At 44.3% G+C, this 26,377-nt stretch overlaps 1 protein-coding gene across 10 annotated transcripts in view; it reads right to left on the reverse strand.

The window, feature by feature from the left end:
* The window catches only part of ntrk3a (neurotrophic tyrosine kinase, receptor, type 3a), a 287,024-nt gene that overhangs the window by 240,921 nt on the left and 19,726 nt on the right, over positions 1-26,377 (reverse strand). For all 10 annotated transcript variants that reach the window (XR_006757011.1, XR_006757012.1, XM_014124431.2 and 7 more), the window contains exons 2-3: positions 14,680-14,754; positions 8,878-8,949 (exon numbers count right to left, since the gene is read on the reverse strand). Coding sequence is in view for 8 of the 10 variants with exons in the window: in XM_014124431.2 (XP_013979906.2) it covers positions 8,878-8,949; positions 14,680-14,754 (147 nt within the window). In the remaining 2 variants the exon portion in view is untranslated. The remainder of the gene's footprint in view (positions 1-8,877; positions 8,950-14,679; positions 14,755-26,377) is intronic.

Consider the following 26,377-nt stretch of genomic DNA (forward strand, 5'->3'; position numbering starts at 1 on the left):
ATCAACGCCCGGCATGAATAATAAACAATGTCATTTCAGCAGCTGAGGAGGGTTCTTAAACGGGGGGGGGGGGGGGGACAAAGTAGAAAAATAGATAAGAAGCCATTGCAACAAGGACCATGGCAAAAGCAGGAAGAAGAGATAGATAGAGATAAAAAATATATATATATTATTGTCACATGCGCCGAATACAACGTGTGCAGACTACCGTGAAATGCTTTCTTATGAGCCCTTCGCAACGATGCAGAGTTTAAAAATAATTGTAAAAATAAATAATTGTAACAAGAGGAATGAAATAAAATACATAAGAATGGAGCTATATACAGGAAGTACCAGTACCAGATCAATGTGGAGCTATATACAGGGAGTACCAGTACCAGATCAATGTGGAGCTATATACAGGGAGTACCAGTACCAGATCAATGTGGAGCTATATACAGGGAGTACCAGATCAATGTGGAGCTATATACAGGGAGTACCAGATCAATGTGGAGCTATATACAGGGAGCACCAGTACCAGATCAATGTGGAGCTATATACAGGATGTACCAGTACCAGATCAATGTGGAGCTATATACATGGAGTACCAGTACCAGATCAATGTGGAGCTATATACAGGGAGTACCAGTACCAGATCAATGTGGAGCTATATACAGGGAGTACCAGTACCAGATCAATGTGGAGCTATATACAGGGAGTACCAGTACCAGATCAATTAGAAGCTATATACAGGGAGTACCAGTACCAGATCAATGTGGAGCTATATACAGGGAGTACCAGTACCAGATCAATGTGGAGCTATATACAGGGAGTACCAGATCAATGTGGAGCTATATACAGGTAGTACCAGTACCAGATCAATGTGGAGCTATATACAGGGAGTACCAGTACCAGATCAATGTGGAGCTATATACAGGAAGTACCAGTACCAGATCAATGTGAGCTATATACAGGAAGTACCAGTACCAGATCAATGTGGAGCTATATACAGGAAGTACCAGTACCAGTGCCTTTGGGAAAGTATTGAGACCCCTTGACTTTTTCCACATTTTGTTACATTACAACCTTATTCTAGATTGGGTTAAAAAATACAAATCCTCTTTAATCACAATACCCGATAACGACAAAGCAAAATAGTTTATTTTTTGTATTTTTGCACATTTCTAAAAAACAAAATAGAAATAACTTATTTACTTAACTATTCAGAACCTTTGCTATGAGACTAGAAATTGAGCTCAGGTGCATCCTGTTTCCATTGATCATTCTTGAGATGTTTCACAACCTGGAGTTCACCTGTGGTAAATTCAATTGATTGGACATGATTTGGAAAGGCACACACCTGTCTATATAAGGTCCCACGGTTGACAGTGCATGTCAGAGCAAGAACTTAGCCATGAGGTCGAAGGAATTGTCTATAGAGCTCCGAGACAGGATTGTGTCGAGGCAAAGATCTGGGGAAGGGTACCAAAACATTTCTGCAGCATTAAAGGTCCCCGAGAACATAGTGGCCTCCATCATTCTTAAATGGAAGAAGTCTGAAACCACCAAAACTCTCACTAGAGCTGGTCGCCCGGCCAAATTGAGCAATCGGGGGAGAAGGGCCTTGGTCAGGGAGGTGACCAAGAACGCTATGCTCTAACAGAGCGCTAGAGTTCCTCTGTGGAAATGGGAGAACCTTCCAGAAGGACAACCATCTCTGCAGCCCTCCACCAATCAGGCCTTTATGGTAGAGTGGCCAGATAGAAGCCACTCCTTAGTAAAAGGCACATGACAGCCTGCATGCAGTTTGCCAAAAGGCACCTACAGTGAGGGGGAAAAAGTATTTGATCCCCTGCTGATTTTGTACGTTTGCCCACTGACATAAAAATGATCGGTCTATAATTTTAATGGTAGGTTTATTTGAACAGTGAGAGACAGAATAACAACAAAAAAATCCAGAAAAACGTATATCTAAAATGTTATAAATTAATTTGCATTTTAATGAGGGAAATAAGTATTTGACCCCTCTCAATCAGAAAGATTTCTGGCTCCCAGGTGTCTTTTATACGGGTAACCAGCTGAGATTAGGAGCACACTCTTAAAGGGAGTGCTCCTAATCTCAGCTTGTTACCTGTATAAAAGACACCTGTCCACAGAAGCAATCAATCAATCAGATTTCAAACTCTCCACCATGGCCAAGACCAAAGAGCTCTCCAAGGATGTCAGGGACAAGATTGTAGACCTACACAAGGCTGGAATGGGCTACAAGACCATCGCCAAGCAGTTTGGTGAGAAGGTGACAACAGTTGGTGCGATTATTTGCAAATGGAAGAAACACAAAAGAACTGTCAATCTCCCTCGGCCTGAGGCTCCATACAAGATCTCACCTCGTGGAGTTGCAATGATCATGAGAACGGTGAGGAATCAGCCCAGAACTACACGGGATGATCTTGTCAATGATCTCAAGGCAGCTGGGACCATAGTCACCAAGAAAACAATTGGTAACACACTACGCCGTGAAGGACTGAAATCCTGCAGCGCCCGCAAGGTCCCCCTGCTCAAGAAAGCACATATACACGCCCGTCTGAAGTTTGGCAATGAACATCTGAATGATTCAGAGGACAACTGGGTGAAAGTGTTGTGGTCAGATGAGACCAAAATGGAGCTCTTTGGCATCAACTCAACTCGCCGTGTTTGGAGGAGGAGGAATGCTGCCTATGACCCCAAGAACACCATCCCCACCGTCAAACATGGAGGTGGAAACATTATGCTTTGGGGGGGTTTTCTGCTAAGGGGACAAGACAACTTCACCGCAACAAAGGGACGATGGACGGGGCCATGTACCATCAAATCTTGGGTGAGAACCTCCTTCCCTCAGCCAGGGCATTGAAAATGGGTCGTGGATGGGTATTCCAGCATGACAATGACCCAAAACACATGGTCAAGGCAACAAAGGAGTGGCTCAAGAAGAAGCACATTAAGGTCCTGGAGTGGCCTAGCCAGTCTCCAGACCTTAATCCCATAGAAAATCTGTGGAGGGAGCCGAACGTTCGAGTTGCCAAACGTCAGCCTCGAAACCTTAATGACTTGGAGAAGATCTGCAAAGAGGAGTGGGACAAAATCTGTCCTGAGATGTGTGCAAACCTGGTGGCCAACTACAAGAAACGTCTGACCTCTGTGATTGCCAACAAGGGTTTTGCCACCAAGTACTAAGTCATGTTTTGCAGAGGGGTCAAATACTTATTTCCCTCATTAAAATGCAAATCAATTTATAACATTTTTGACATGCGTTTTTCTGGATTTTTTTGTTGTTATTCTGTCACTCACTGTTCAAATAAACCTACCATTAAAATTATAGACTGATCATTTCTTTGTCAGTGGGCAAACGTACAAAATCAGCAGGGGATCAAATACTTTTTACCCTCACTGTAAAGACTCTCAGACCATGACAAACAAGATTCTCTGGTCTGATAAAACCAAGATTGAACTCTTTGGCCTGAATGCCAAGCGTCACGTCTGGAGGAAACCTGGCACCATCCCTACGGTGAGGCATGGTGGTGGCAGCATGATGCTGTGGGACGTTTTTCAGTGGCAGGGACTGGGAGACTTGACAAGATCGAGGCAAAGATGAACGGAGCAAAGTACAGAGAGACCCTTGATGAAAACCTGCTCCAGAGCGCTCAGGACCTCAGACTGGGGTCACCTTCCAACAGGACAACCCTAAGCACACAGCCAAGACAACGCAGGAACGGCTTTGGGACAACTCTGAATGTCCTTGAGTGGCACAGCCAGAGCCTGAACTTGAACCCGATAGAACGTCTCTGCAGAGACCTGAAAATAGCTGTGCAGCTACGCTCCCCATCCAACCTGACAGAGCTTGAGAGGATCTACAGAGAGGAATGGGAGAAACTCCCCAAATACAGGTGTGCTAAGCTTGTTACGTCATACCCAAGAAGACTCGATGCTGTAATCACTGCCAAATATGCTTCAACAAAGTACTGAGTAAAAGGTCTGAATACTTATGTAAATGCGATATTTCCGGGGTTTTTTAAAATATAAATTAGCAAAGATTTCTAAAAACCTGTTTTTGCTTTGTCGTTATGGGGTATTGTGCGTAGATTGATGAGGAAAAACAATTTAATACATTTTAGAATAAGGCTGTAACATAATGAAATGTGGAAAAAATCAATTGGTCTGAATACTTTCCGAAGGCACTGTATATGTGTGTATACTGTATGTGTGTACGTGTGTGAGTGTGTGTTTGTGTTGTGTCGGTATGTGTGTGTGTGTGTTATATTTGTGTGTGGGTTTTGAGTGGGAGTGTCAATGTCGTGTGTGTGTGTGTGAGTGAGTGTGTACACTATTTAGTGTGCATATATAGTCTAGTGAGTGTGTGTAGGATCAGTGCAAGTGCCAATAGTCCGGGAAACCATTACCGTAATTTCCGGACTATTAAGCGCACCTGAGTATAAGCTGCACCCACTGAATTTAAAAAATATATATTATTTTGAACATAAATAAGCCACAGGTGCCTAACGGTACATTGAAACAAATGAACTTTACACAGGCATTAACGAATCACGGCTTGTAACAAAAATAAATAGGCTTTAACGAAACACGGCTTGTAACAAAAATAAATAGGCTTTAACGAAACACGGCTTGTAACAAAAAATAAGAAATTAGCAGTAAGCTTTAGTTGTCTTTTTGCACTGAGTCAATTCCTCACGCTGCTGTTTCCAACGTCTTATCATCGACTCATTAAGACCAAGCTCCCGTGCAGCAGCTCTATTTCCTTTTCCAATAGCCAGATCAATCGCCTTCAACTTGAAAGCTGCATCATATGCATTTCTCCGTGTCTTTGCCATGATGAGGGAGACAAAATGACTACCGTAATCAGAATTATGGGAAGTTTGAGAGCGCTCGATTTAATCTAAACAGTAAACAAAAAAGTTGTTTGACCTTAACCCGTTCGGCAATTTCATTTGTCTAATGAAAGCTTCATGCCGCTAAAAAACTGAGCACGTCACAGAATGTGTTTTTTTGGAGAAAAAAAAATTGAAATCGGGAAAAATCCATATATTAGCCGCGTCATTGTTTAAGCCGCGAGGTTCAAAGCCTGGAAAAAAAGTTGCGGCTTATAGTACGGAATTTACGGTAATTAACTATTTAGCAGTCTTATGGCTATTTAGCAGCTTGGGGGTAGAAGCTGTCTCGGCGCATGTTGTTCTGAAAGCTAATTCTCCAGTACCATTTGTAGGACATTAGCGGAGTGAACAGTGGCTTGGGTGGCTGGAGTCTGGCAATTTTTCAGGCCTTCCTCTGACACCACCTGGTATAGAGGTCCTGGATGGCAAGGAGCTCAGCCCCAGTGATGTACTGGGCAGTCCACATCACCCTCTGTAGCGTTTTTCAGGTCAGGCAATTTGCCATACCAAGCAGTGATGCAGCCAGTCAAGATGATCTTGATGGTGCATCTGTAGAAATTTTTGAGGATCCGAGGGCCCATGCCAAATCTTTTCAGCCTCCTGAGGGGAAAGAGGCACTACCGTGTCCTCTTCACGACTGTGTGGACCATGTTAAGTCCTTAGTGATGTTGACGCCAAGACACGCTCCACTACAGCACCGTCGATGTGGATAGGGGCGTACTCTCCCCTCTTTTCTCCTATAGTCCACGATCAGCTCCTTGGTTTTACTGATGTTGAGGGAGAGGTTGTTGACCTGGCACCACACTGCTAAGTCTCTGACCTCCTCCCTGTAGGCTCTCATCAAAGAGAGAGAGTGCGAGAGAGAGAAAGAGAGACAGAAAGAGAGATAGCGAGAGAATGCCCTGTGTGGGCTGGTGGGGGGGTTTCATTCCTGGAAGTCACTGTGTAAGTGACATTTCAGTGTGAAGACACATGGCATAGGGTTGAGAAGATTTAATGAGAGTGACTTTTTGGTCTCCCTCCTCCACTACTGGAGGGAATAACCTTTACAACTTCCCCCTGACAACGATCCCTCAAGATACTGCATATTGGTTGTCCTCTCATATCAAGGGATAAAAAAGATGGACCTGAAGAAATCCAGACAGCAACCTTACATTCTGCCACACATAGCAGGAGACAAAAGAAATTAACCTTAGACTTCAAAAACAGGCTGGGCAATGTAAGTTCAAACGCAGAGAGCTTTGGTATTGATTCCATTGTCTTTTGTCTAAAACAGTTGAGAGCTCATTTCCATCCATTTCAGGATAAAGGCCTTGAATAAACAACTGATAGTGGAACCCTCTGTATGTGTTTACAACCAGTGTTTGACCTCGGACTGAGATAGGTGCTGGTACTGTACTCATTTTGGGAGCCGGTACTGTTTGTATTTAGGTGCAGGAACTCCACAATACTTGTATTCTATAAGAGGAACAGAAGCAGTAGAACATTAAGAGGTGCCGGTACTCATCTCCGGTGAGCTCCTGCCCAAGTCAAGCACTGTTTATAGCAATGCACTGTGGGTCAAAGAACATTCAGGTCCAAGAGAAAACAAATAGTAATACAAAATATATATAATATAGAATTGCATGGTGAAATCCAATTTATCGAATTGGATTTAAACCCAATACAATAACTTAAATAACATATAGCTCAAATGAAATGATGGATAATTTACTGTACATTTCTCAAGCCCACGATAGAATATATCTGTATCATTCCCAGCCTGCCAGGAGTTAGCTATTTATGCTCCTGTTGAGCTAAGGCCCTAATGCACTGAGCTAGCCTGACGACTCACACTAAATTCTTCCACTGCTCTGCCGCTCGCTGCATATTTAGTACTGAGACTGCCATCATTGAAGTCCTTCGTTGTGAGGAGGGGCACAAGTGGCATTGTACAAAACAAAGTCATCAGTGATTGGATCGTATCAAAGACAGCCCCAAATGTGTTCACATTCGGTGAAGGGTCGGGGAGGTATTCAGATCCAGACTCATTGCGGAGAAGAAACTAACAGCCGTGGGCGTGGTGTGGCATTTGGCTGGAGCAAGGAGTCTGGGTAGCCAGGCAAGCACAGAGCTGATTTATGGACTAATTTAGATGGAATGCTTGTGACACAAAGCATAGGGAGCCTGCTCCCACACTGCTCCTGAGCTGGCCCATATGACCGTGATGTGAATGACCGCTCTGGAAATCTAGAGGATTTCTCTACATAAAACCCAGCGCAGCGTGAAAGACATTGTCCACTAAGCACAAGGAGAGCTGTAATAAAACACTTCCCTCTCTATAACAGGGTGCATAGATCTAAGGTGCATAGATGACACTCTAGAACCTCCAGCTCTATAACCCGAGTCCTTGCAGCTCCAGAGGTAGACGTGTACAGTATAGCGCGTGTGTGGCCTTCTTCAGCCATCATCCTATCATCCTTTATAATGAGAGTCCATTAGCATGTCCATCTGCTCTGTTTGAGACAGTGGACAGTGAAAGGTGGGTATTTTAATGACTGTCCTTCCCGTTATCACATGAAGAGATGATGGAGTCGACTCCAGCACTCTGTCTCTCACAGTTACACTGCACGGGACACTGTTACGCATTCTAGTCAAGGCCAGCTTCACTGAATCTTGTAAAAGACGATAAAGAGATGCACGCACGCACGCACACACTCACGCACACTCTCTCTTTCACACACAGACACACTCACACACACACACACACACATACACACACAGTTTTCTTACTGTTTTCCCCCACACTCATTAACTTTCATGTGTACCCACTCACACGAAAATGTACATACATATATACGAACAAACATACACAAGAACAGTGATGAATACCTCAAAAGACATGGGACTGCTGAACTGAAGTGTGTGATTGACAGCTGAGATTACAGACTGGTGACTCCAGGTAGTAGACTGCTATTCAATTTCTTCCTCACTGTTTACTCTGGGAAAATTGGGAAATAACAGCGCTGTCACACTCAAGAAGTCTCACCTTTATTATGGAAATCAACAACACTTCGCTAGCGGTGCCACTCAGCCCATGCATATAGTCCCCAAACCACCTCCCCTTCCCTCACTCTTAACACAAACCACTGCACTTTTCACCAACCTGAAATTGGGTTCATTCTGAATATGTACACAGCTAGTGAGGAGTGTATACACATTGAAAGATAGAATGGAATAAATGCATCTGCTTGGAGGCCCAGCCTAGCTTACAAACCACATATATACATTATGAACAGACACAGCAACCATTACATGGTGGAACTGTGTTCAGCTGTGTGTGAAGCAGCCCAGGCATTGTACTTTAGCTGAACTGGGGCTGAGTCCCAAATGGCACCCTATTCCCTTTATAGTACACTTATTTTAACCAGGGCCATGGTCAAAAGAAGAGCACTATAAAGGGAATAGGGTGCTATTTGAAACGCGTCCTGGGACTAGGATATCACTGCAGCGGGAGCACACTACTTCCTGTAGAGAAGGGGTGAATTATGTATGTTAGGATACTGTATGCCTGGAATGGGACAGGGACTGCAATAGAGTGGTTTGTGGGCCCCATGTGGAATGGGACGCCTGCCTATTCAGTAGAAATGGCTGTGGTGATGGTCTCTCGCTTGTGCTAAACTTAACTAAACTCCACATGCCTTGGTTATATGTGGCCTAGTCAATTTGAAGATCTCGCTGTCAAAGGAAGATCAGTCAGTAAGAGGGAGAGTCAGAGGGAGGTGAACTGTGAACAAAGCCGTCCGCCAAAGGTAATTGAGGGGGAGAATCCTCACGAAGAGGGGATGTGATGTACTGTATATTCTCATCTGTGTTTAACAGTAACAGACTCCTAGAGAGAGAGAGAGAGAGAGAGAGAGAGAGAGAGAGAGAGAGAGAGAGAGAGAGAGAGAGAGAGAGAGAGAGAGAGAGGTAGAGAGGTAACATCACTCACATGTAGCGCAGGTGGGGGTTCTGTGAGAAAGCTCTGGCCTGGATTCCGCGCAGGTTGCCGTTCATGATCGTTCTGGAAAAGACACACAGTGTCACAGAATGTAAGGCATGTAATACACTACCAGTCAACAGTTTGGACACACCTACTCATTCAAGGGTTTTTCTTTATTTTTACTGTTCACTGTGTGAATCAGGGCTTCATTGTCGAATTGCTGCAAAGAAACCACTACTAAAGGACACCAACAAGAATAAGAGATTTGCTTGGGCCAAGAAACCCGAGCAATGGACATTAGACTAGTGGAAATCTGTCCTTTGGTTGGATAAGTCCAAATATGAGATTTTTGGTTCCAACTGCTGTGTCTTTGTGAGACGCAGGGTAGGTGAATGGACGACCTCCGCATGTGTGGTTCCCACTGTAAAGCATGGAGGAGGAGGTGTGATGGTGTGGGGGTGCTTTGCTGGTACAGTGTCTGTGATTTATTTAGAATTCAAGGCACACCTAACCAGCATGTCTACCACAGCATTCTGCAGCTATACGCCATCCCACCTGGTTTGCGCTTAGTGGGACTATTATTTGTTTTTCAACAGGACAATGACGCAGCACACCTTCAGGCTGTGTAAAGGCTATTTGACCAAGCAGGAGAGTGATGGAGTGCTGCATCAGATGACCTGGCCTCCACAATCACCCAGCCTCAACTTAATTGAGATGGTTTGGGATGAGTTGGACCGCAGAGTGAACAAAAAGCATCCAACAAGTGCTCAGCAACTCCTTCAAGATTGTTAGAAAAGCATTCCAGGTGAAGCTGGTTGAGAGAATGCCAATGGTGTGCAAAGCTGTCATCAAGGCAAAGGGTGGCTACTTGGATATATTTTGATTTGTTGAAAACTTTTTTGGTTACTACATGAATCCATATGTGTTATTTTATAGTTTTGATGTCTACAATTTGATTATTCTACAATGTGGAAAATGGTAAAAAATAAAGAAAAACACTTGAATGAGTATGTGTGTCCAAACTTTTGACTGGTAGTGTATATGTTACTGTCAGATACTCACATGGAAATAAGTACACACAGGCATGAGTACACACAGGCAATAGGTTACTATTGTTGATACTGAAAGACACCTCCTCCTATGTTTACAGATAAATTAAGCATAAGGGAAAATAAAATGCTATTCCATAATTAAAACCACCAACACAGTCCTGACAGTGTGTCCATGGAAACCAGGGTTGCACAGTGTTTTTTTGGCTCTACCCACACTAAGATGCCTTCACACAGGTCGCACAAACGTCATAGAAACTGAAATTGTCTGCTGATTGGTCGGAGATAGGTTCTCATGAATTCCTCATTTGCAGATAAAAAACTGGCTGTGATAGCAGTGCACTGGAAGCATGTAAAGGAGTTTCTTCTAAACGTGGCTCGCAACCGGCAACGTTTGGGGTAAATAGGGAGGCATTCTAAAAGTCATCTAATCTTATCTTCCGGCCCGTCGCCCCTGCTCCTCTCCCTCCTCATGGGGCATCATTACGATCAGGATAGTATCAAGAGCCTGCATCTTCTCTCTCCTCAGCTAGCTTCACAAGGAGCTAAGATCAATTATGTATATTGAATCCATTTTTATCATGGGCATCTGCAAGCTGTTTATTTGCTCTGAACACGTGTCTCTTTTCATTAGAATCCATCTGAGAGAATGATTACATCAGAACAGTCCTGATGGCATCACACTGTGTAGCTAACACTGATGTGTAACTGTAACACTGGGTGTACGGTAAGCCAAATGGACATGTTAAGACATGTATTCCGCCATATTGAATTTGGCTTAAACAAGGGCAGCCCAGTGAGGAATACAATGTGGTCAAGGTCAGACACATCAGGACCTGGGAGTGTCACATGTCCCCCTGTTGCTTGTACTCAAATATTAATATTAATCATGGAGGTGGGCTGGCTGAGGCTCTAAGGCCCATGAGGCTGACCCAATGTGGGCCCAGAGTTGCTCCTGCTCTGGCACTGCCTGGGCTGCTCACTCTCTGGTGAGTCATCCAAATCACCTGGCCCTGAACTGCTGTGGAGGAGACGGAGGGGAGGTAGAGGAGGGGAGGGAGGGAGGCAGCAGAGGAGCCAGGGCCCACTCCAGGTGAGCCTGATGCTAATGAGAGGAGCTGTTAATCAGCCCTGTTCAAGTGCTCTGGGCCTCCCCTAATAGGACCAGTGGTTACATTGGAGGAGACTAGAGGAGACTAGGGGAGACTGAGGGAGACTAGAGGACACTTGAGGAGACTGGGAGAGACTGGGGGAGACTAGGGGAGACTGGAGGAGACTATGGGAGACTAGAGGAGACTGGAGGAGACTGGAGGAGACTAGGGGAGACTGGAGGAGACTATGGGAGACTAGAGGAGACTGGAGGAGACTGGAGGAGACTAGGGGAGACTGGAGGAGACTATGGGAGACTAGAGGAGACTGGGAGAGACTGGGGGAGACTAGGGGAGACTGGAGGAGACTATGGGAGACTAGAGGAGACTGGGAGAGACTGGGGAGACTAGGGGAGACTGGAGGAGACTATGGGGAGACTGGGGGAGACTGGGGGAGACTAGGGGAGACTGGAGGAGACTATGGGAGACTGGGGGAGACTAGAGGAGACTAGGGGAGACTGGGGGAGGCTGGGGGAGACTGGGGGAGACTGGGGGGGCTAGGGGAGACTGGGGGAGACTAGGGGAGACTGGAGGAGACTATGGGAGACTGGGGGAGACTAGAGGAGACTAGGGGAGACTGGGGGAGGCTGGGGGAGGCTAGGGGAGACTGGGGGAGACTAGGGGAGACTGGAGGAGACTATGGGAGACTGGGGGAGACTAGAGGAGACTAGGGGAGACTGGGGGAGGTTAGGGGAGACTGGGGGAGACTAGAGGACACTTGAGGAGACTGGGAGAGACTGGGGGAGACTAGGGGAGACTGGAGGAGACTATGGGAGACTAGAGGAGACTGGGAAAGACTGGGAGAGACTAGGGGAGACTGGAGGAGACTAGGGGAGACTGGGGGAGACTAGAGGACACTTGAGGAGACTGGGAGAGACTGGGGGAGACTAGGGGAGACTGGGAGAGACTGGGGGAGGCTAGGGGAGACTGGGGGAGACTAGGGGAGACTGGGGGAGGCTGGGGGAGGCTGGGGGAGACTAGAGGAGACTAGGGGAGACTGGGGGAGGCTAGGGGAGACTGGGGGAGACTAGAGGAGACTAGGGGAGACTGGGGGAGGCTAGGGGAGACTGGGGGAGACTAGGGGAGACTGGAGGAGACTATGGGAGACTGGGGGAGACTAGAGGAGACTAGGGGAGACTGGGGGAGACTATGGGAGACTGGGGGAGACTAGGGGAGACTGGGGGAGGCTAGGGGAGGCTGGGGGAGACTAGAGGAGACTGGAGGAGACTAGGGGAGACTGGGGGAGGCTGGGGTAGACTGGGGGAGAATAGAGGAGACTGGAGGAGACTAGGGGAGACTGGGGGAGGCTGGGGTAGACTGGAGGAGACTGGGAAAGAGACTACAGGATACCATCTCCATCCCAGAGGGGAGTCTTGCCCACAGGTCCAGAGGCACCAGGATGGCTGAGGGTGGGTAGTGAACCTGGGGGGAAGGAATCAGATTTACTGTATAGGAGGGTTTGGCCAGGGGGGGTTTAGGGAAAGGAAAGGGAAAGGGGACCTAATTAAATGTCCTGGCTGCAATTCCAGCGTCATTTGATCAGTGTAAAATGGGCCGTAGGGAGGTGCTGTTGTTTGAGGCAGGCCGCAGTGCATTAAAATAAACATGCCTGCAATGTAAGCCACCGCTAGTAGTCAATAGTACTGATGGAGTATGTGTGCCCACCAGACCAGGTGCCATGTCACTATGTGTTGGGTTAGGTGGGTCATTGTATAACATTAAATATGTCTTGCATATACAGATAGGATCTTAATTTGAGCAAGTTTGCTACAGCAGGAAAATAATTCTGCAGCAACAGGAAATTTGAAATATTATGTAGATTATAGGGGAGGCATGGACATTTTAATAGGGGTTGATACACTACATGACCAAAAGTATGTGGACACCTGCTCATCGAACATCTCATTCCAAAATCATGGGCATTAATATGAAGTTGGTCCCCACTTCACTGCTATAACAGCCTCCATTTTGAACTTGCTTCCATTCAGCCACAAGAGCATTACTGAGGTTGAGCAGTGATGTTGGGTGATGTTCCAATTAATCCCAAAGTTGTTCGATGGGGTTAAGGTCAGAGTTCGTTGCAGGCCAGTCAAGTTCTTCCACACCGATCTCAACAAACCATTTCTGTATGGACCTCACTTTGTGCAAGGGGGCATTGTCATGCTGAAACAAGAAAGGGCCTTCCCAAACTGTTGCCACAAATTTGTAAGTGTCACATCCTGACCAGTAATAGGGGTTATTTGTTATTGAAGTTTGGTCAGGACATGGCAGAGGGTATTTGTTTTATGTGGTTCGGGGTGGTGGTTTGTTTAGAAGGGTGTTTGATTTATTATTTCCGGGTTTTAGGTTATGTTCTATGTTTTTGTATTTCTATGTTCTTTCTAGTTTAGTATTTCTATGTTTAGGTATTTGGTGTTGGACTCTCAATTGGAGGCAGGTGTTTTCTAGTTGCCTCTGATTGAGAGTCCTATAATTAGGTATGTGTTTGTGTTTGGAGTATGTGGGAGATTGTGCTAGGTATAGCTTAGTTGCCTTACCAGCCTGTTATGCGCCATTGTGTTTTGTATACGTGTTTATTTTGGTTTCCCTTCTTTTCCTAAATAAAGAAGATGAGTACACATGATCCCGCTGCGTTTTGGTCCGACAATGATTTTTCATTATCGTCTGACAAAGAAGAGTGTGACAGTAAGCACAGAATTGTCTACTATGTCATTGAATGCTGTAGCGTTAAGATTTCCCTTCACTGGAACTAAGGGGCCTAGCCCGAACCATGAAAAACAGCCCCAGACCCTTATTCCTCCTCCACCAAACTTTACAGTTGGCCCTATGCATTGGGGCAGGTAGCGTTTTCCTGGAATCCGCCAAACCCAGATTTGTCCGTCGGACTGCCAGACTTTGAAGCGTGATTCATCACTCCAGAGAATACATTTCCACTGCTCCAGAGTCCAATGGCGGCAAGCTTTACATCACTCATGGTGATCTTAGGCTTGTGTGCGGCTGCTCGGCCATGGAAACCCATTTCATGAAGCTCCCAATGAACAGTTCTTGTGCTGACCTTTCTTCCAGTGGCAGTTTAACTTGGTAGTGAGAAATTTGACAAACTGACTTGTTGGAAAGGTGGCATCCTATGACAGTGACACATTGAAAGTCACTGAGCTCTTCAGTACGGGCCATTGTACTGCCAATGTATGTCTATGAAGATTGCATTGCTGTGTGCTCGATTTTATTTACCTGTCAGCAACGGGTGTGGCTGAAATAGCTGAATCCACTAATTTGAAGGGGTGTCCACATACCTTTGTATATATAGTGTACATGTTATGTTAGGGCAAATCAAGTCAGAAATGTCAAAGTGGAAATTAAAAACTTTAGAATCCTTTTAAAGAATCAAATGCACTACAAGTTTGCATTTCCTGCTGTGCAGGAAAAGTCTCTGCAACAAAAGAGTGATCAAATTAAGATCCTACATCTGTAGCATGTTTAGGTCAGGATGACACAGCCCCATGGTCTCACAGCTATATGGTATGCTTTCATGTCTAGAGCAACAGTGGGCTCTGCAGAAAACACACATCAGTGGTTTATTAATGAGGTGTGCTTCTCCCCAAGTTGACACTCACAGTCTCTGAAGTCCAGTGTACAGCTCCATGTCCACATCCTTCAGGGTCTGCAGGCCAGTCCAGTTCTCGATATGTCTGAGACATAAAAGGGAAAGAACAGAAGACAGTCAGCAAAAGCAACTTTAAATATGTTTTGTTCCGTTGGTTTACGTATTTGAATTTGGTTTTCCCTCGTAGTAAAAAGGTCTACAATTCAGTTCAGTTGTGAACTTCATGTTTATAGTCAGTCCCATCTGAGGACGCTACAAGGCAAAACTGAGCATTAATAGTAGTTTAGTCAAGATACGTGGGATACAGTGTCTGGTAGAATCATTTTTTCGTGGAAGTCCCCCAGTACGAGCACATTCACATGATTTACTGCTGGCTTAAATTATCTACAATGCAATTACATCCTGCGTAATGAGGGGACGTTTAATGAAAGCGAATTGCTGGAGGTCCCCGGAGTGTCTCCACAACACTGAACTAAAATCACTCTGGGTGCTCCATGCTGACTATTGCTGCTCTTGAACTGTACTAAAACTGACACTCAGCATTATTCTGGTAAGAGACATCCCCAAGAGCTGCGTGTTACCTTTGGGCCTGTTGAAATTGCAATACCCCATTGTTTATGTATAGTGGGCACTTAGCTTTGTAAGACTCCAAATGAGTTCACGTCTTAAAGATTCACCACAGTGCCATGTCTCAAATTCGATCTCTCTTACTTCTCTCACTTAACTCTTTCTTCCATTACCTCGCTCTCATCTACCTGCTCAATCGGGCAGACTTTCATCCTTTCTTTTAACACTCTTTTTAATAGATTTTTTACACATTTTACACATTTTCACACAACAAGCACACCACACACATCCACCAGCACTCAAGCAGGTCAACAACATGCATTGCTGATCTCTGAGCCCAGGAAATGACATCCAGCCTCCATCTGTTACTTGCATCAGGTTTTGAAATTGTCTTAAAATATTTACATCAGCCATACACATTTACCCGGGCCCATCTCCCTCTCCAGTCTGTTTATAATCAGTGCAGCGTTCCATTGGTTCAGAGCAGGAAGACCATCCTAATCTCCCTGCTTCTCTTTCCATGTGATGCGCACATGTGGAACGACATCCTGGGCAGCTGCTGAGAAATGCTTTAGAACTCATCCTGATTGGTTAGCATGCATGAGCAGGCCCATGAATATGAGAGAGATCCGATGGCAGGTGAGATGTGAAATCTTGTCCAGGTTGCAGGGAGGTTATGTGCACAGCCGGGGCCACATGAGGCTAACGCTGGACCCGTATATACTGGACAGTATAGCTGACCTGAGACTAGAAGTGATGTGGGTGATCTGCACTGAAATTGTGCATGTGTACTAGATGTAGGCTACTGTATGTATTATGTAAACCACATTATGTATTGGGTGGTTCAAGCCCTGAATGCTGATTGGCTGACAGCCGTGGTATATTAAACTGTATACCACAGGTAAGACAAAACATGAATTTAAGACTGCTCTAATTACGTGGGTAACCCGTTTAAAATAGCAATAAGGCACCTCGTGGGTTTGTGATATCCTCTACGGGATCGGTGTCCTCCCCACAGGACGGCTGAACTAACGTGCGCGAACGTGATTAGCATGACGTTTTTAGTATATAATGCATAAAGTCACACATTAATTTATACAAACGCATATATACTGTGTATCTTAACTGATGGACATTAAAACAGATACAATCTTATTAAAGGAGAATATAAAAGAGATCAAATGTAGTGGTGAGTTAACATAGAAAATTACTGAGGTAATCCATTTGACATCCCCACTTGCTCAAAATGCAAATATTTAAAACAATGTGAGGTACAACAGCTATGCGCAAATTTAGAAGATAAATGCGTTATCATCGTATACTCATGGGTATTTTTCTGGCAATTCATGGTAAAGACAAAATATTAAGACTATCCTGCTCACATCTTGATAAAACAGTGTTATGTAACCTAGCAACTCTGCTTTCCAGAGCAGTAAAGTGGGTCGTCGTTTGGAGAGGTAATGCAGAACAACAAATCCCTCGACAGAGGAACTATGGACTCGCCATGTAAAACAAAACCAAAAGCTTTAGGACAATAAATATCTAGATGACGAAGGACAAAGAGAGGCAGACAACCGAGGAGAAGGAAAATCGCCTCACACGGACCAGAACCAATCAATACCCACAGAGATTAAAATCAGAAGTAAAAAATGAAAGTTGGGGGAACGCTGGCTGATTGGCTGAGCTCATGTTAGAATCAGAATACGGCCTGTCCTCCAGAGCCTAATTGACTGATTGACTAATTGACTGATTGATCGATTCATCAATTGGCTGTCTAAACAGGCTATAATGAGTCTGCATGGGGCTCCAGAGAGGGAGTGGCCAGGGAGCTCAATGCAGAGGCAGAGAAACCATTAACATAAACCTACTGTACAGACAGTATAAAGTACCTCCTATCTTAGAATATAATCTGTGTGGAGCGCAGTGTACCTCCTGTCTGACAATCATTGTGGAGTGGAGTGGCTCACACAGAACATTAAGTGTTTATCAAACATCAAACCAAATGTATTGTTAGTGTTAGTACAGTACAGTACAGTACAGTACAGTACAGTACAGTACAGGAGGAGTTGCAGTGGGGGAATAATTGGGTTGACAAGAACAAATCAGTCCTTCTCTCCTCCACCATGGTGAGAGTAGGAGCTAGTGTTAACCAGGAGCACTAGGCTGACACAGTTGGATAATGTAGGCTACATGCTGTACAGCTAAGAGGGGCTTTGCATATTTCCATACCAAAATCACCCCCTGTGAGCAGATTGAACACTGCTACTTATAACTTTGGATGAAAAAGCGTCCCTCACTTTAAAAATATTCAGACTAAAATCAGTCTTTGCCCCATAAATATGTAAATATTGCAGATTTTCTTTTGCAGTGTAGGCCTACCTCTGGTGCCGGGAGCCCACTGAGCAACAGCAGGAGTGAAGCACTGAACTAAGACCTGACCAGCCAAGCGCTAATGACAAAGTGAGAATTCCTCAGTTGAATACATTCTGGTTTTCTCATGCCTTATACAGTATTTATAGAATAGTGATTATTTGGATTCCTTAGGTCACCTCTTTGGAAGAACAATATAATGCGTGCTTTCTTTATTATGCTTCGCACAAGTTCAATCATTCACTCAAATGTATTTACATCAGCAAAAGTTTTACATGTCACAAAGTGCTATACAGAAATGCAGCCTAAAACCCCAAAACAGCAAATGCAATGAATGCAATTATATAGACCAATGGAACATTTATCTCTACATGGGTTAGGATTTGTAGAAAAATCTGCTTTACTATTTGCTCAAAGAGCTGTCAAGTACTGCATTGTAGGGAGAGAACTCAATGCCACTGTCAATCAGTTAGGCACGACGGGGGACGTGATCCGAACCAAATGGGTGAACCGGAGAGCCTATTTCACCAAAAACGTTCTCTCCTGACAGACTTTAAAACAGTATGCTGAGGCGCTGCTGTCTGCCCCAAAGCTGCGACCCCATCTTCTGATGGTGAGGAATACAGTAACACACTCAGCCAGCATTGAATAGCTGCAGGTTTGATGGTACCACCCATTGTGACAGACTCATTTAAAGCACGGAAAAGCACAGAGCCTACGGCTTTCTGTGTGACTGGGGCGATGACCCAGCTGGAGGATGGGAATTTTACCCTCTGACTGTGGTTCAAATGGCAAGATATTCCCTATATAGTGCACTACCCATACGGCTCTGGTCAAAAGTAGTGTACTAAATAGGGCAGAGGGCTCCATTTTGGATGCACTTTCTCTCCCCTGAACGTGCCAGTGGGTTAGACTCTCACCCACTCACACTGTTGTGCTGCACAGCCAAAAGCAAAGAAACATCTGCATGAGACCCACCTACATAGGTGGAGCCAAAAAAGGATGAACAAAATAATTTCCTACCTTCTCAGAAGTTTACCTCTGCGAACACTGGAACAAACCCATTTATTGAGGCTCTCAGCTGACACGGATTCATTACTCCATTGTATCACCACCGCGTGAGAGAAGGGCAACATCACAACTGCCTCATCGCTTGAAATGGAATAGAAACAAATCTATACAGAAATAACACAGGGGATATTTGCATCTCGCTTTAATCGCAGCACTGCAGTGTCAATTTCCTCTACATGGTTATATAGTACAGGAGGTAGTACCGCTGACTCTACAAGTCATTTAGACTACCTAACTAGTATAAACACCGAAACAGTAATATCCTGATCTGACTTTGATGTGTCATGTCACTTTAAAATTAGAATCCAGATACAATCATTTACACATCATGACCACCATGTGCCACGTGTGACGGTTAATGACATCATCCTAACAGTCTGAAGGCACGTGGGAGAGAGAGAGAGGGAGAGAGAGAGAGAGAAAGAGAGAAAGAGAGAGAGAGAGAGAGAGAGAGAGAGAGAGAGAGAGAGAGAGAGAGCATATTGAACCACTGATCAGGTGACAACCACATGACATAGAGACTCCAGTGTTAACAACTGGCAAAATCAAATACAACAGCGGTCTTCACAATTCACTGGCTTAGCAGACGCAATATACGTCTACGTAAGCTGTGCAGCCATTATTTCAGCATCTGTAACCTAACATTCACCCCAGTCCAGATCCATTGATTTGTTGATGTCTCTCTGCTGTTGAGAACGAGAACACTGTCTCCGTGTGCTTTCCCATTAGGCCTTGGTCATTGGTGATGATCGGTGGTCTGTTTGGAGGTGGCAGAACTCTCTCAGAAGGCAGCCAGTGCTGTGCTCTCCCTTCTCTCAACTCATCTAATGTATTCATCCTCATGTCACCCAGCCATGTCTTTGAATGGAGCTCTCTCTTGTGTTGTTTTGTGTCTCTTTAGCAATGAAATACAATTTGCATGTGTATTATGGAATCGTTTCAACCGACTTTTTATTAGGATGGGGAAAAAACAAGAGATTCTATTCAAAGACCTTCAAAACCATACAGCTGCTACATGTGAAAACAAATGTTTCTAGCTACTATACGTGAATAAGATGGATTTTGCCATTTGAATTCTAATTATATGTACGTATATGTGCAGTGTGAACCGTTAGGCTACATATTGAATGCGTGGAGGGCATTGTCATGGAAATGCAGCTTTTGTTAGAATATTAATACAGACTAATGTATATTTTAAAATGCACCAGACACATAGACATTGAGTGGTCTGTTGAATATAAAAAGCAATTTGGATTAGTTTATGCATTTTGGAAAAGGTTGAGTGAGGAATAAAGCTCCACACTCCCATTATAAAGTTACAATACCCTAGAAAACACAGAACATAGGAGTGTGTCTCTGTGACTCACAACTGCATTTTAATTACACATACAAAATAATTGTTTCTGTTCCAAAACCTAATTATGCAGTGGCATTTAATCTAAATCAACTAGGAGAAAGGAACATTTATATGCGCTCTATTTTTAGGGGCTATTCTTTATACTCAAAGTCATAATAAGTGTGAATGTTTGCAATTCTTTCATCGTACACTTAGGCTAAATAAACCCAGTGTACTGTGTATTTGGTTAACTGCAGACAATTTTGTTAAAAAAAAAACAACAACAGATTAGTCCACTTCAATTTTCTAATCTCTTTGAAATAATCCCGTCAGAATGTAAAGTGATAGTGTGTGCGTGTGTGTAATTACCTAGCTGCATGGTTCAGGGGCCAGGACGACAGCTCTGGCCTTGCTGGAATCTGATTTAACCATCCCCCTTTTCTCCATCTTGGAGTCAGCATTTCTGCAAATATTTTAACCGCAGCCCTCAAAGCGTCAATCAGATCAGGGTATAGCATGCTGCATGGGGCTGCTGGGTTTTCTGAAGGAACTGAGGATCACAATACTGTATCCTTCTGGCACTGGTCCAGAAGTGTTGCCCTGCCTGCATGCTGATGGCTGATGGCTGAGCTGCCACTCTACTCCGCCGCTCCTCTTAATGGAAGCAATGAAACCCAGCTTTAAGGGCTCCCATCTGGAAGCCATGATAAATAGTTTGGTGGGAGAGATGCAAGCCAAGCCAAGTCTTTTTTCCAACATGGCTGGTGTTGTGATACGTACGGTATATGCTAGAAGTTTACAGCAGTGTGATTTAGTTGCAATGAGTTATGTACACTATATTTCTGCTTCCTCTTTGTCTCTCTTTACAAAGATTTTCATCATACAGTATTATATATATTCATTTATGGAAATGTAAGAGAGAATTTCTTACTCAGTTTACTGAACTGTGTAGCTCTGCTAAATATGTATGTAGTATTTCAAGGGTTTTACTTCTCCTCTTAACCTGTCATATTGTTACTATTATGGTCTCTCCCAGACAAGGCAGCTAATGGTCCTTTAGGATCACAGTATTTTCCTGTGAAAAGCACAAACCCTACCGCTCTTTATATTTGGGTTTTAATAGGGTGATATATACAAGGTATAAACTTTATATAGAATAATGGACGTGGCAGTGTGGGTTTTGACAATGCCATAATTTATGACTTCAAGTAGATTTCCTGGTATCAAATTAAACATTGATGGGGTTTTTTGAAATATCCTTCCTACTTCTAAGGCATAAAGTTGCTTTCAATTCATCTCTGTTTGATATACATGCATAATAAAGTATTCTTGTTTATATTATTGTTAGTAAGAGTACTCTAGATTTTTATCTTAACTTGGAACTGGGCGTGCTATGCATCGTAAGTTCCAGCTTTATTCAGAACCTACTCCCGTTTATCTAGTATTAAAAAAGTACTAAAATAGAGAGAGTAGTCCTCTAAATTTACAAGGTGTGAAATTGCCTCAGCATGCATAGAAAGAGCTCCTAACTCTCCCTAATCCTCCATGACTCCACAGCACACAGACAGGGCTGTTATTCAATCAGCCAAAGCTTTATTTACACTTTATTTACACCATATCAACAGTTTTACAACCGGATTTTACTATCATACCGTTTAGCTTGAATGCTTTGGGTATGTAGTAAGTTACAAGCTCACTGCTGAAACAATAATATAAGGACCTCAGACAGTGTTTGGGGGCCACATGTCAAGCAAAGAATCACTTGCATGTAAACAAAACTAAAGTAGAAATAGGCAAAAGTAGAAGTAGCAATGAATGACTGTATCGGTGACCCTGAAAATAGGGTCACTTTCATGAATTCCATGACCAGGTTATAGCCTATCAATGTGCCAGTTTTGCCAGCTGGTGGAATATACAGTGACATTACACATGCACTCATTGAACATACAACTTCAAACACCTCCACAGCTGCTGTATGCAGTGGCAGGGATCAAATCAAATACAATTTTATTGTAATCCTTACAGTGAAATGCTTACTTACAAGCCCTTAACCAACAATGCAGTTTTAAGAAAAAAAATACCTAAAGAAAATAAAAAATACAAATTTGGACCTAGAGTTGGTTCTCCGGTACCGCTTGCCGTGCTGTAGCAGAGAGAACAGTCTACTGTATGACTAAGGTGGCTGGAGTCTTTGACAATTTTTAGGGCCTTTCTCTGTCAACCTGCCTGGTATAGAGGTCCTGGACGGCGGGAAGCTTGGCCCCAGTGACATACTGGGCCGTACGCACTACCCTCTGTAGTGCCTTGCAGTCGGAGGCCGAGCAGTTGCCATACCAGGTAGTGATGCAACCAGTCAGGATGCTCTCGATGGTGCAGCTGTAGAACCTTTTGAAGATCTTTTCAGTCTCCTGAGGTTTTAGGTTTTGTCGTGCACGCTTCACGACTGTCTTGGTGTGCCTGGATCATGTTAGTTTGTTGGTGATGTGGACACCAAGGAACTTGAAGCTCTCAACCTGCTCCACTACAGCCCCGTTGATAAGAATGGGGGCGTGCTTGGTCCTCCTTTTCCTGTAGTCCACAATCATCTCCTTTGTCTTGATTATGTTGAGGGAGAGGTTGCTGTCCTGGCAGGTCTCTATCTCCTCCCTATCGGCTGTCGCGTCGTTGTCGGTGATCAGGCCTACCACTGTTGTGTCATCGACAAACTTAAATGATGGTGTTGGAGTCATGCCTGTCCATGCAGTCATGAGTGAACAGGGAGTACAGGAGGGAACTGAGCATGCATCCCTGAGGGGTCCCCTGTGTTGAGGATCAGCATGGCGGATGTGTTGTTACTTACCCTTTCCACCTGGGGGCGGCCCATCAGGAAGTCCAGGATCCTTTTGTCCAGGTGGGAGTGCAATAGAGATTGCATCATCTGTGGATCTTTTGGGGCGGTATGCAAATTGGAGTGGGTCTAGGGTTTCTGGGATAATGGTGTTGATGTGATCCATGACCATGTATTTGTTTGTAAGCATGAATCAGGAGGATAGAATTATGGTCAGATTTGCCAAATGGAGGGTGAGGGAGAGCTTTTTACGCGTCTCTGTGTGTGGAGTAAAGGTGGTCTAGAGTTTTTTTTCCCTCTGGTTGCACATTTAACATGCTGGTAGAAATTAGTTAAAACTGATTTGAGTTTTCCTGCATTAAAGTCCCCGGCCACCAGGAGTATGGCCTCTGGGTGAACGTTTTCCTGTTTACTTATGGCCATATACAGCTCATTGAGTGTGGTCTTAGTGCCAGCATCGGTTTGTGGTGGTATGTAGACAGCTACAAAAAATACAGATAAAAACTCTCTTGTTAAATAGTGTGGTCTACAGCTTATCATGAGATACTCTACTTCAGGCGAGCAAAAACCTGAGACTTCCTTAGATTTTGTGTTCTAGCTGTTGTTTACAAGTATACATAGCCCGCCACCCCTTGTCTTACCAGAGGCTGCTGCTCTATCCTGCCGAAAAAGCTTAAATCCCGCCAGCTGTATGTTATTCCTGTCGTCGTTTTACCACAACTTTGTGAACCACAAGATACTGCAGTTTTTAATGTCCCGTTGGTAGGATATACATGATCGTAGTTATTCATTTTATTATGGATTGATTGTACGTTGGCTAATGGGACCGATGGTAAAGGTAGATTACCCTCTCAGCGACGGATCCTTACAAGGCACCCGGATCTTCGTCCACGATACCTCCGTCTCTTTCTCATGCAAATTACGGGGATGAGGGTCTTGTTGGGTGTCTGAAGTAATTCCTTCCCGTCCAACTCGTTAAAGAAAAAGTATTCCTCCAGAACGGGTTGAGTAATCGCTGTCCTGATATCTAGAAGCTCTTTTCGGTCATAAGACAGAAACATTATGTACAAAATAACTTACAAATAACATGAAAAAACATACACAATAGCACAATTCATTACTGCATCGTAAAACGGCAGACATCTCCTTTGGCGCCATTGCAATGACCCAAGTCATTTAACCTCAGCAGATACAGAAGGGTTCCTGGCGCTGGTGTCCTTCTGGCCAGTAAAAGCCATGTTGCAGCAAAACATTTTTTATATTAATGCTAAACCCAATTATCATTTGGGTCTGTAAAATCAAAGTACAGCATGTGTAAACGCAGCACTCGTTAGCATATGATTGTTTGATCCTCATTAGGAGCACAAGGCCTCCTAAAGCAGTTCAACTAATTGTAATAAAGTCATAGGCCTACATATGCAGAGAAGTAACTCATTCAGCTTTCTCCTCACACCACAGAGGGGTGCAGTCATATAGCCTAAGTTCCTGTATCTTTAATGTGACTGTGATGTGCTACTGTGGAATCACAAGAGTTCAAACATGGACGCTTTGTTTCCAATAAGTCTATACCACCATCAATTGGAGTATTTCTAATGATTTATGTCTGTATAAAGGAATCTGAGCTGCCTACATGCCTTCCTACATTCATCCAGGCAACTGACTAGATGGCAAAATAATGTGAAAATAGCCCTTACATAGACTTAATCTATTCAACTATAACATTTTAAAAAATTCACAAATCTTTGTGAATTGGTTTTGTTTAACAAAACTGATGAGGCAGAAAAAAACATCCACAGGCCCACAGTAATCTGAACACACTATACCAGGTGGCAGCTCTCATTTTGTCCAATCCACACACACACACACACACACACACACACACACACACACACACACACACACACACACACACACACACACACACACACACACACACACACACACACACACACACACACACACACACATACATGTACACAGACACACACACATTCCCACAGTCTGATCCGACTGGACTGCTGCCCCTGGTAACTAGCCACTGATTTTCATATCATCCAAATCCAGAAAAAACATTGGCAGAGGAAGGAAGCTTAATGCAAATATCTTTGTTTCCCAACCTCTAAATTGAGCCTGGTGGGATAAACTGCACTGATGCAATGAGTACCCAATCATCAATTGAGATTAGTGGGGTTCTTGGGGATGGCTAGAGCTATGACACATTATATACAGTCATTTTCATCCAGTGACTTCCAATCAGTGCTAAAAGCCCTCAGAAAATGGAGTGAAATGACAGTGATTAATGTGTTGCTAACGTCCTCAGCTGAGCATCTCTACAGAGAACTGGGGTAGACTAACCAATAACGTGTGTGTGGGGAAATGATGAGCCGGAAATCATGGAAATGATGAGCCGCCAGTTGGCCCTCAGAACGTTCTGAGGCAGGCAGTGACCCAAACTCAAAATGGAAACAGGAGGCCACTTTAGTCCACCTTTTACCAATCAGCTCAAACACGTCAGCCAATCTGCTGCTGTTGCCCCTCCCCTCCCCTCCCCTCTCCTCATCCCTCACTGCCAATCCCTAGCAAGTGATCCATGCCTTCGATAACATCTTAAAAAGAGCAGGGTGACATACAGGAAAGTGGCTATACACTACCATAACAGATGATAAATACCACATCCACTTGAGAGGGGAAAGCATGAGAGCGGATGAGTCATGAAAGCACATTTGACATCCGTGAGAGGCAGGAGAACTCACACCCACCGCCACTGACGATCCAGGCACCATGTGACACCTGCACACATGGAGAGGGCATGTTGAAATACAGTATGTCTGGCTGGCTGACTGGCTGGCTGTGACTGACTGACTGGCTGGCTTGCTGGCTGGCTGGCCTGGAGTATGTGATTGATAATCACCCTGGGCTGAGGCTGCATCATAAGTCACTACAGTGATTGAAGGTGCCGTCCCAAAGTGAGGGTGCTTTTAAATGATTGATTGCACTCTGGACTAACAAGAGGATCTCGTCAGCACTGTAGAGGCTTAGGCATGATTGACGGCTCCCCTCCCTGCACCCTCCCCCTCCCTACACACCAACGTGACCCCCACTCCATTAGCTAACACTGTGAATATGCCAGCAGCATTTACTCTTGACAGTGCAGTTACTGTAGTCAGCCTCTGTGAAGGTGAGCATAGAGCAGGGATCATCAACTAGATTCAGCCGAAGGACGATTTTATTCTTGAGCGGATGTTCGGGGGGCCGGAACATAATTACTAATCATTTGTAGACTGCAAATGAACCGCAAAAAGCCCAAACAGATATAATATTTGACTCAAACAGAATAATTTCAAGCCTTGCTTACATTTGTATACAGTCAAGGTTCTCTCTATTATGCGTGGGAATACTTGGGAACAGAGTTCCAAAATAAAAAACACTTGGAACTGATTTCCTGGTGTTTTTACAGTCTTTTCTATCCCTGGCGTAGATATTCAGGAGATGCCTCATTATCAGTACTAATGCATCACTATTCAAAGGCCACCTAAG

The sequence above is a fragment of the Salmo salar genome, chromosome ssa10 (assembly GCF_905237065.1).
Source record: "Salmo salar chromosome ssa10, Ssal_v3.1, whole genome shotgun sequence".
Classification (NCBI taxonomy): Eukaryota; Metazoa; Chordata; class Actinopteri; order Salmoniformes; family Salmonidae; genus Salmo; species Salmo salar.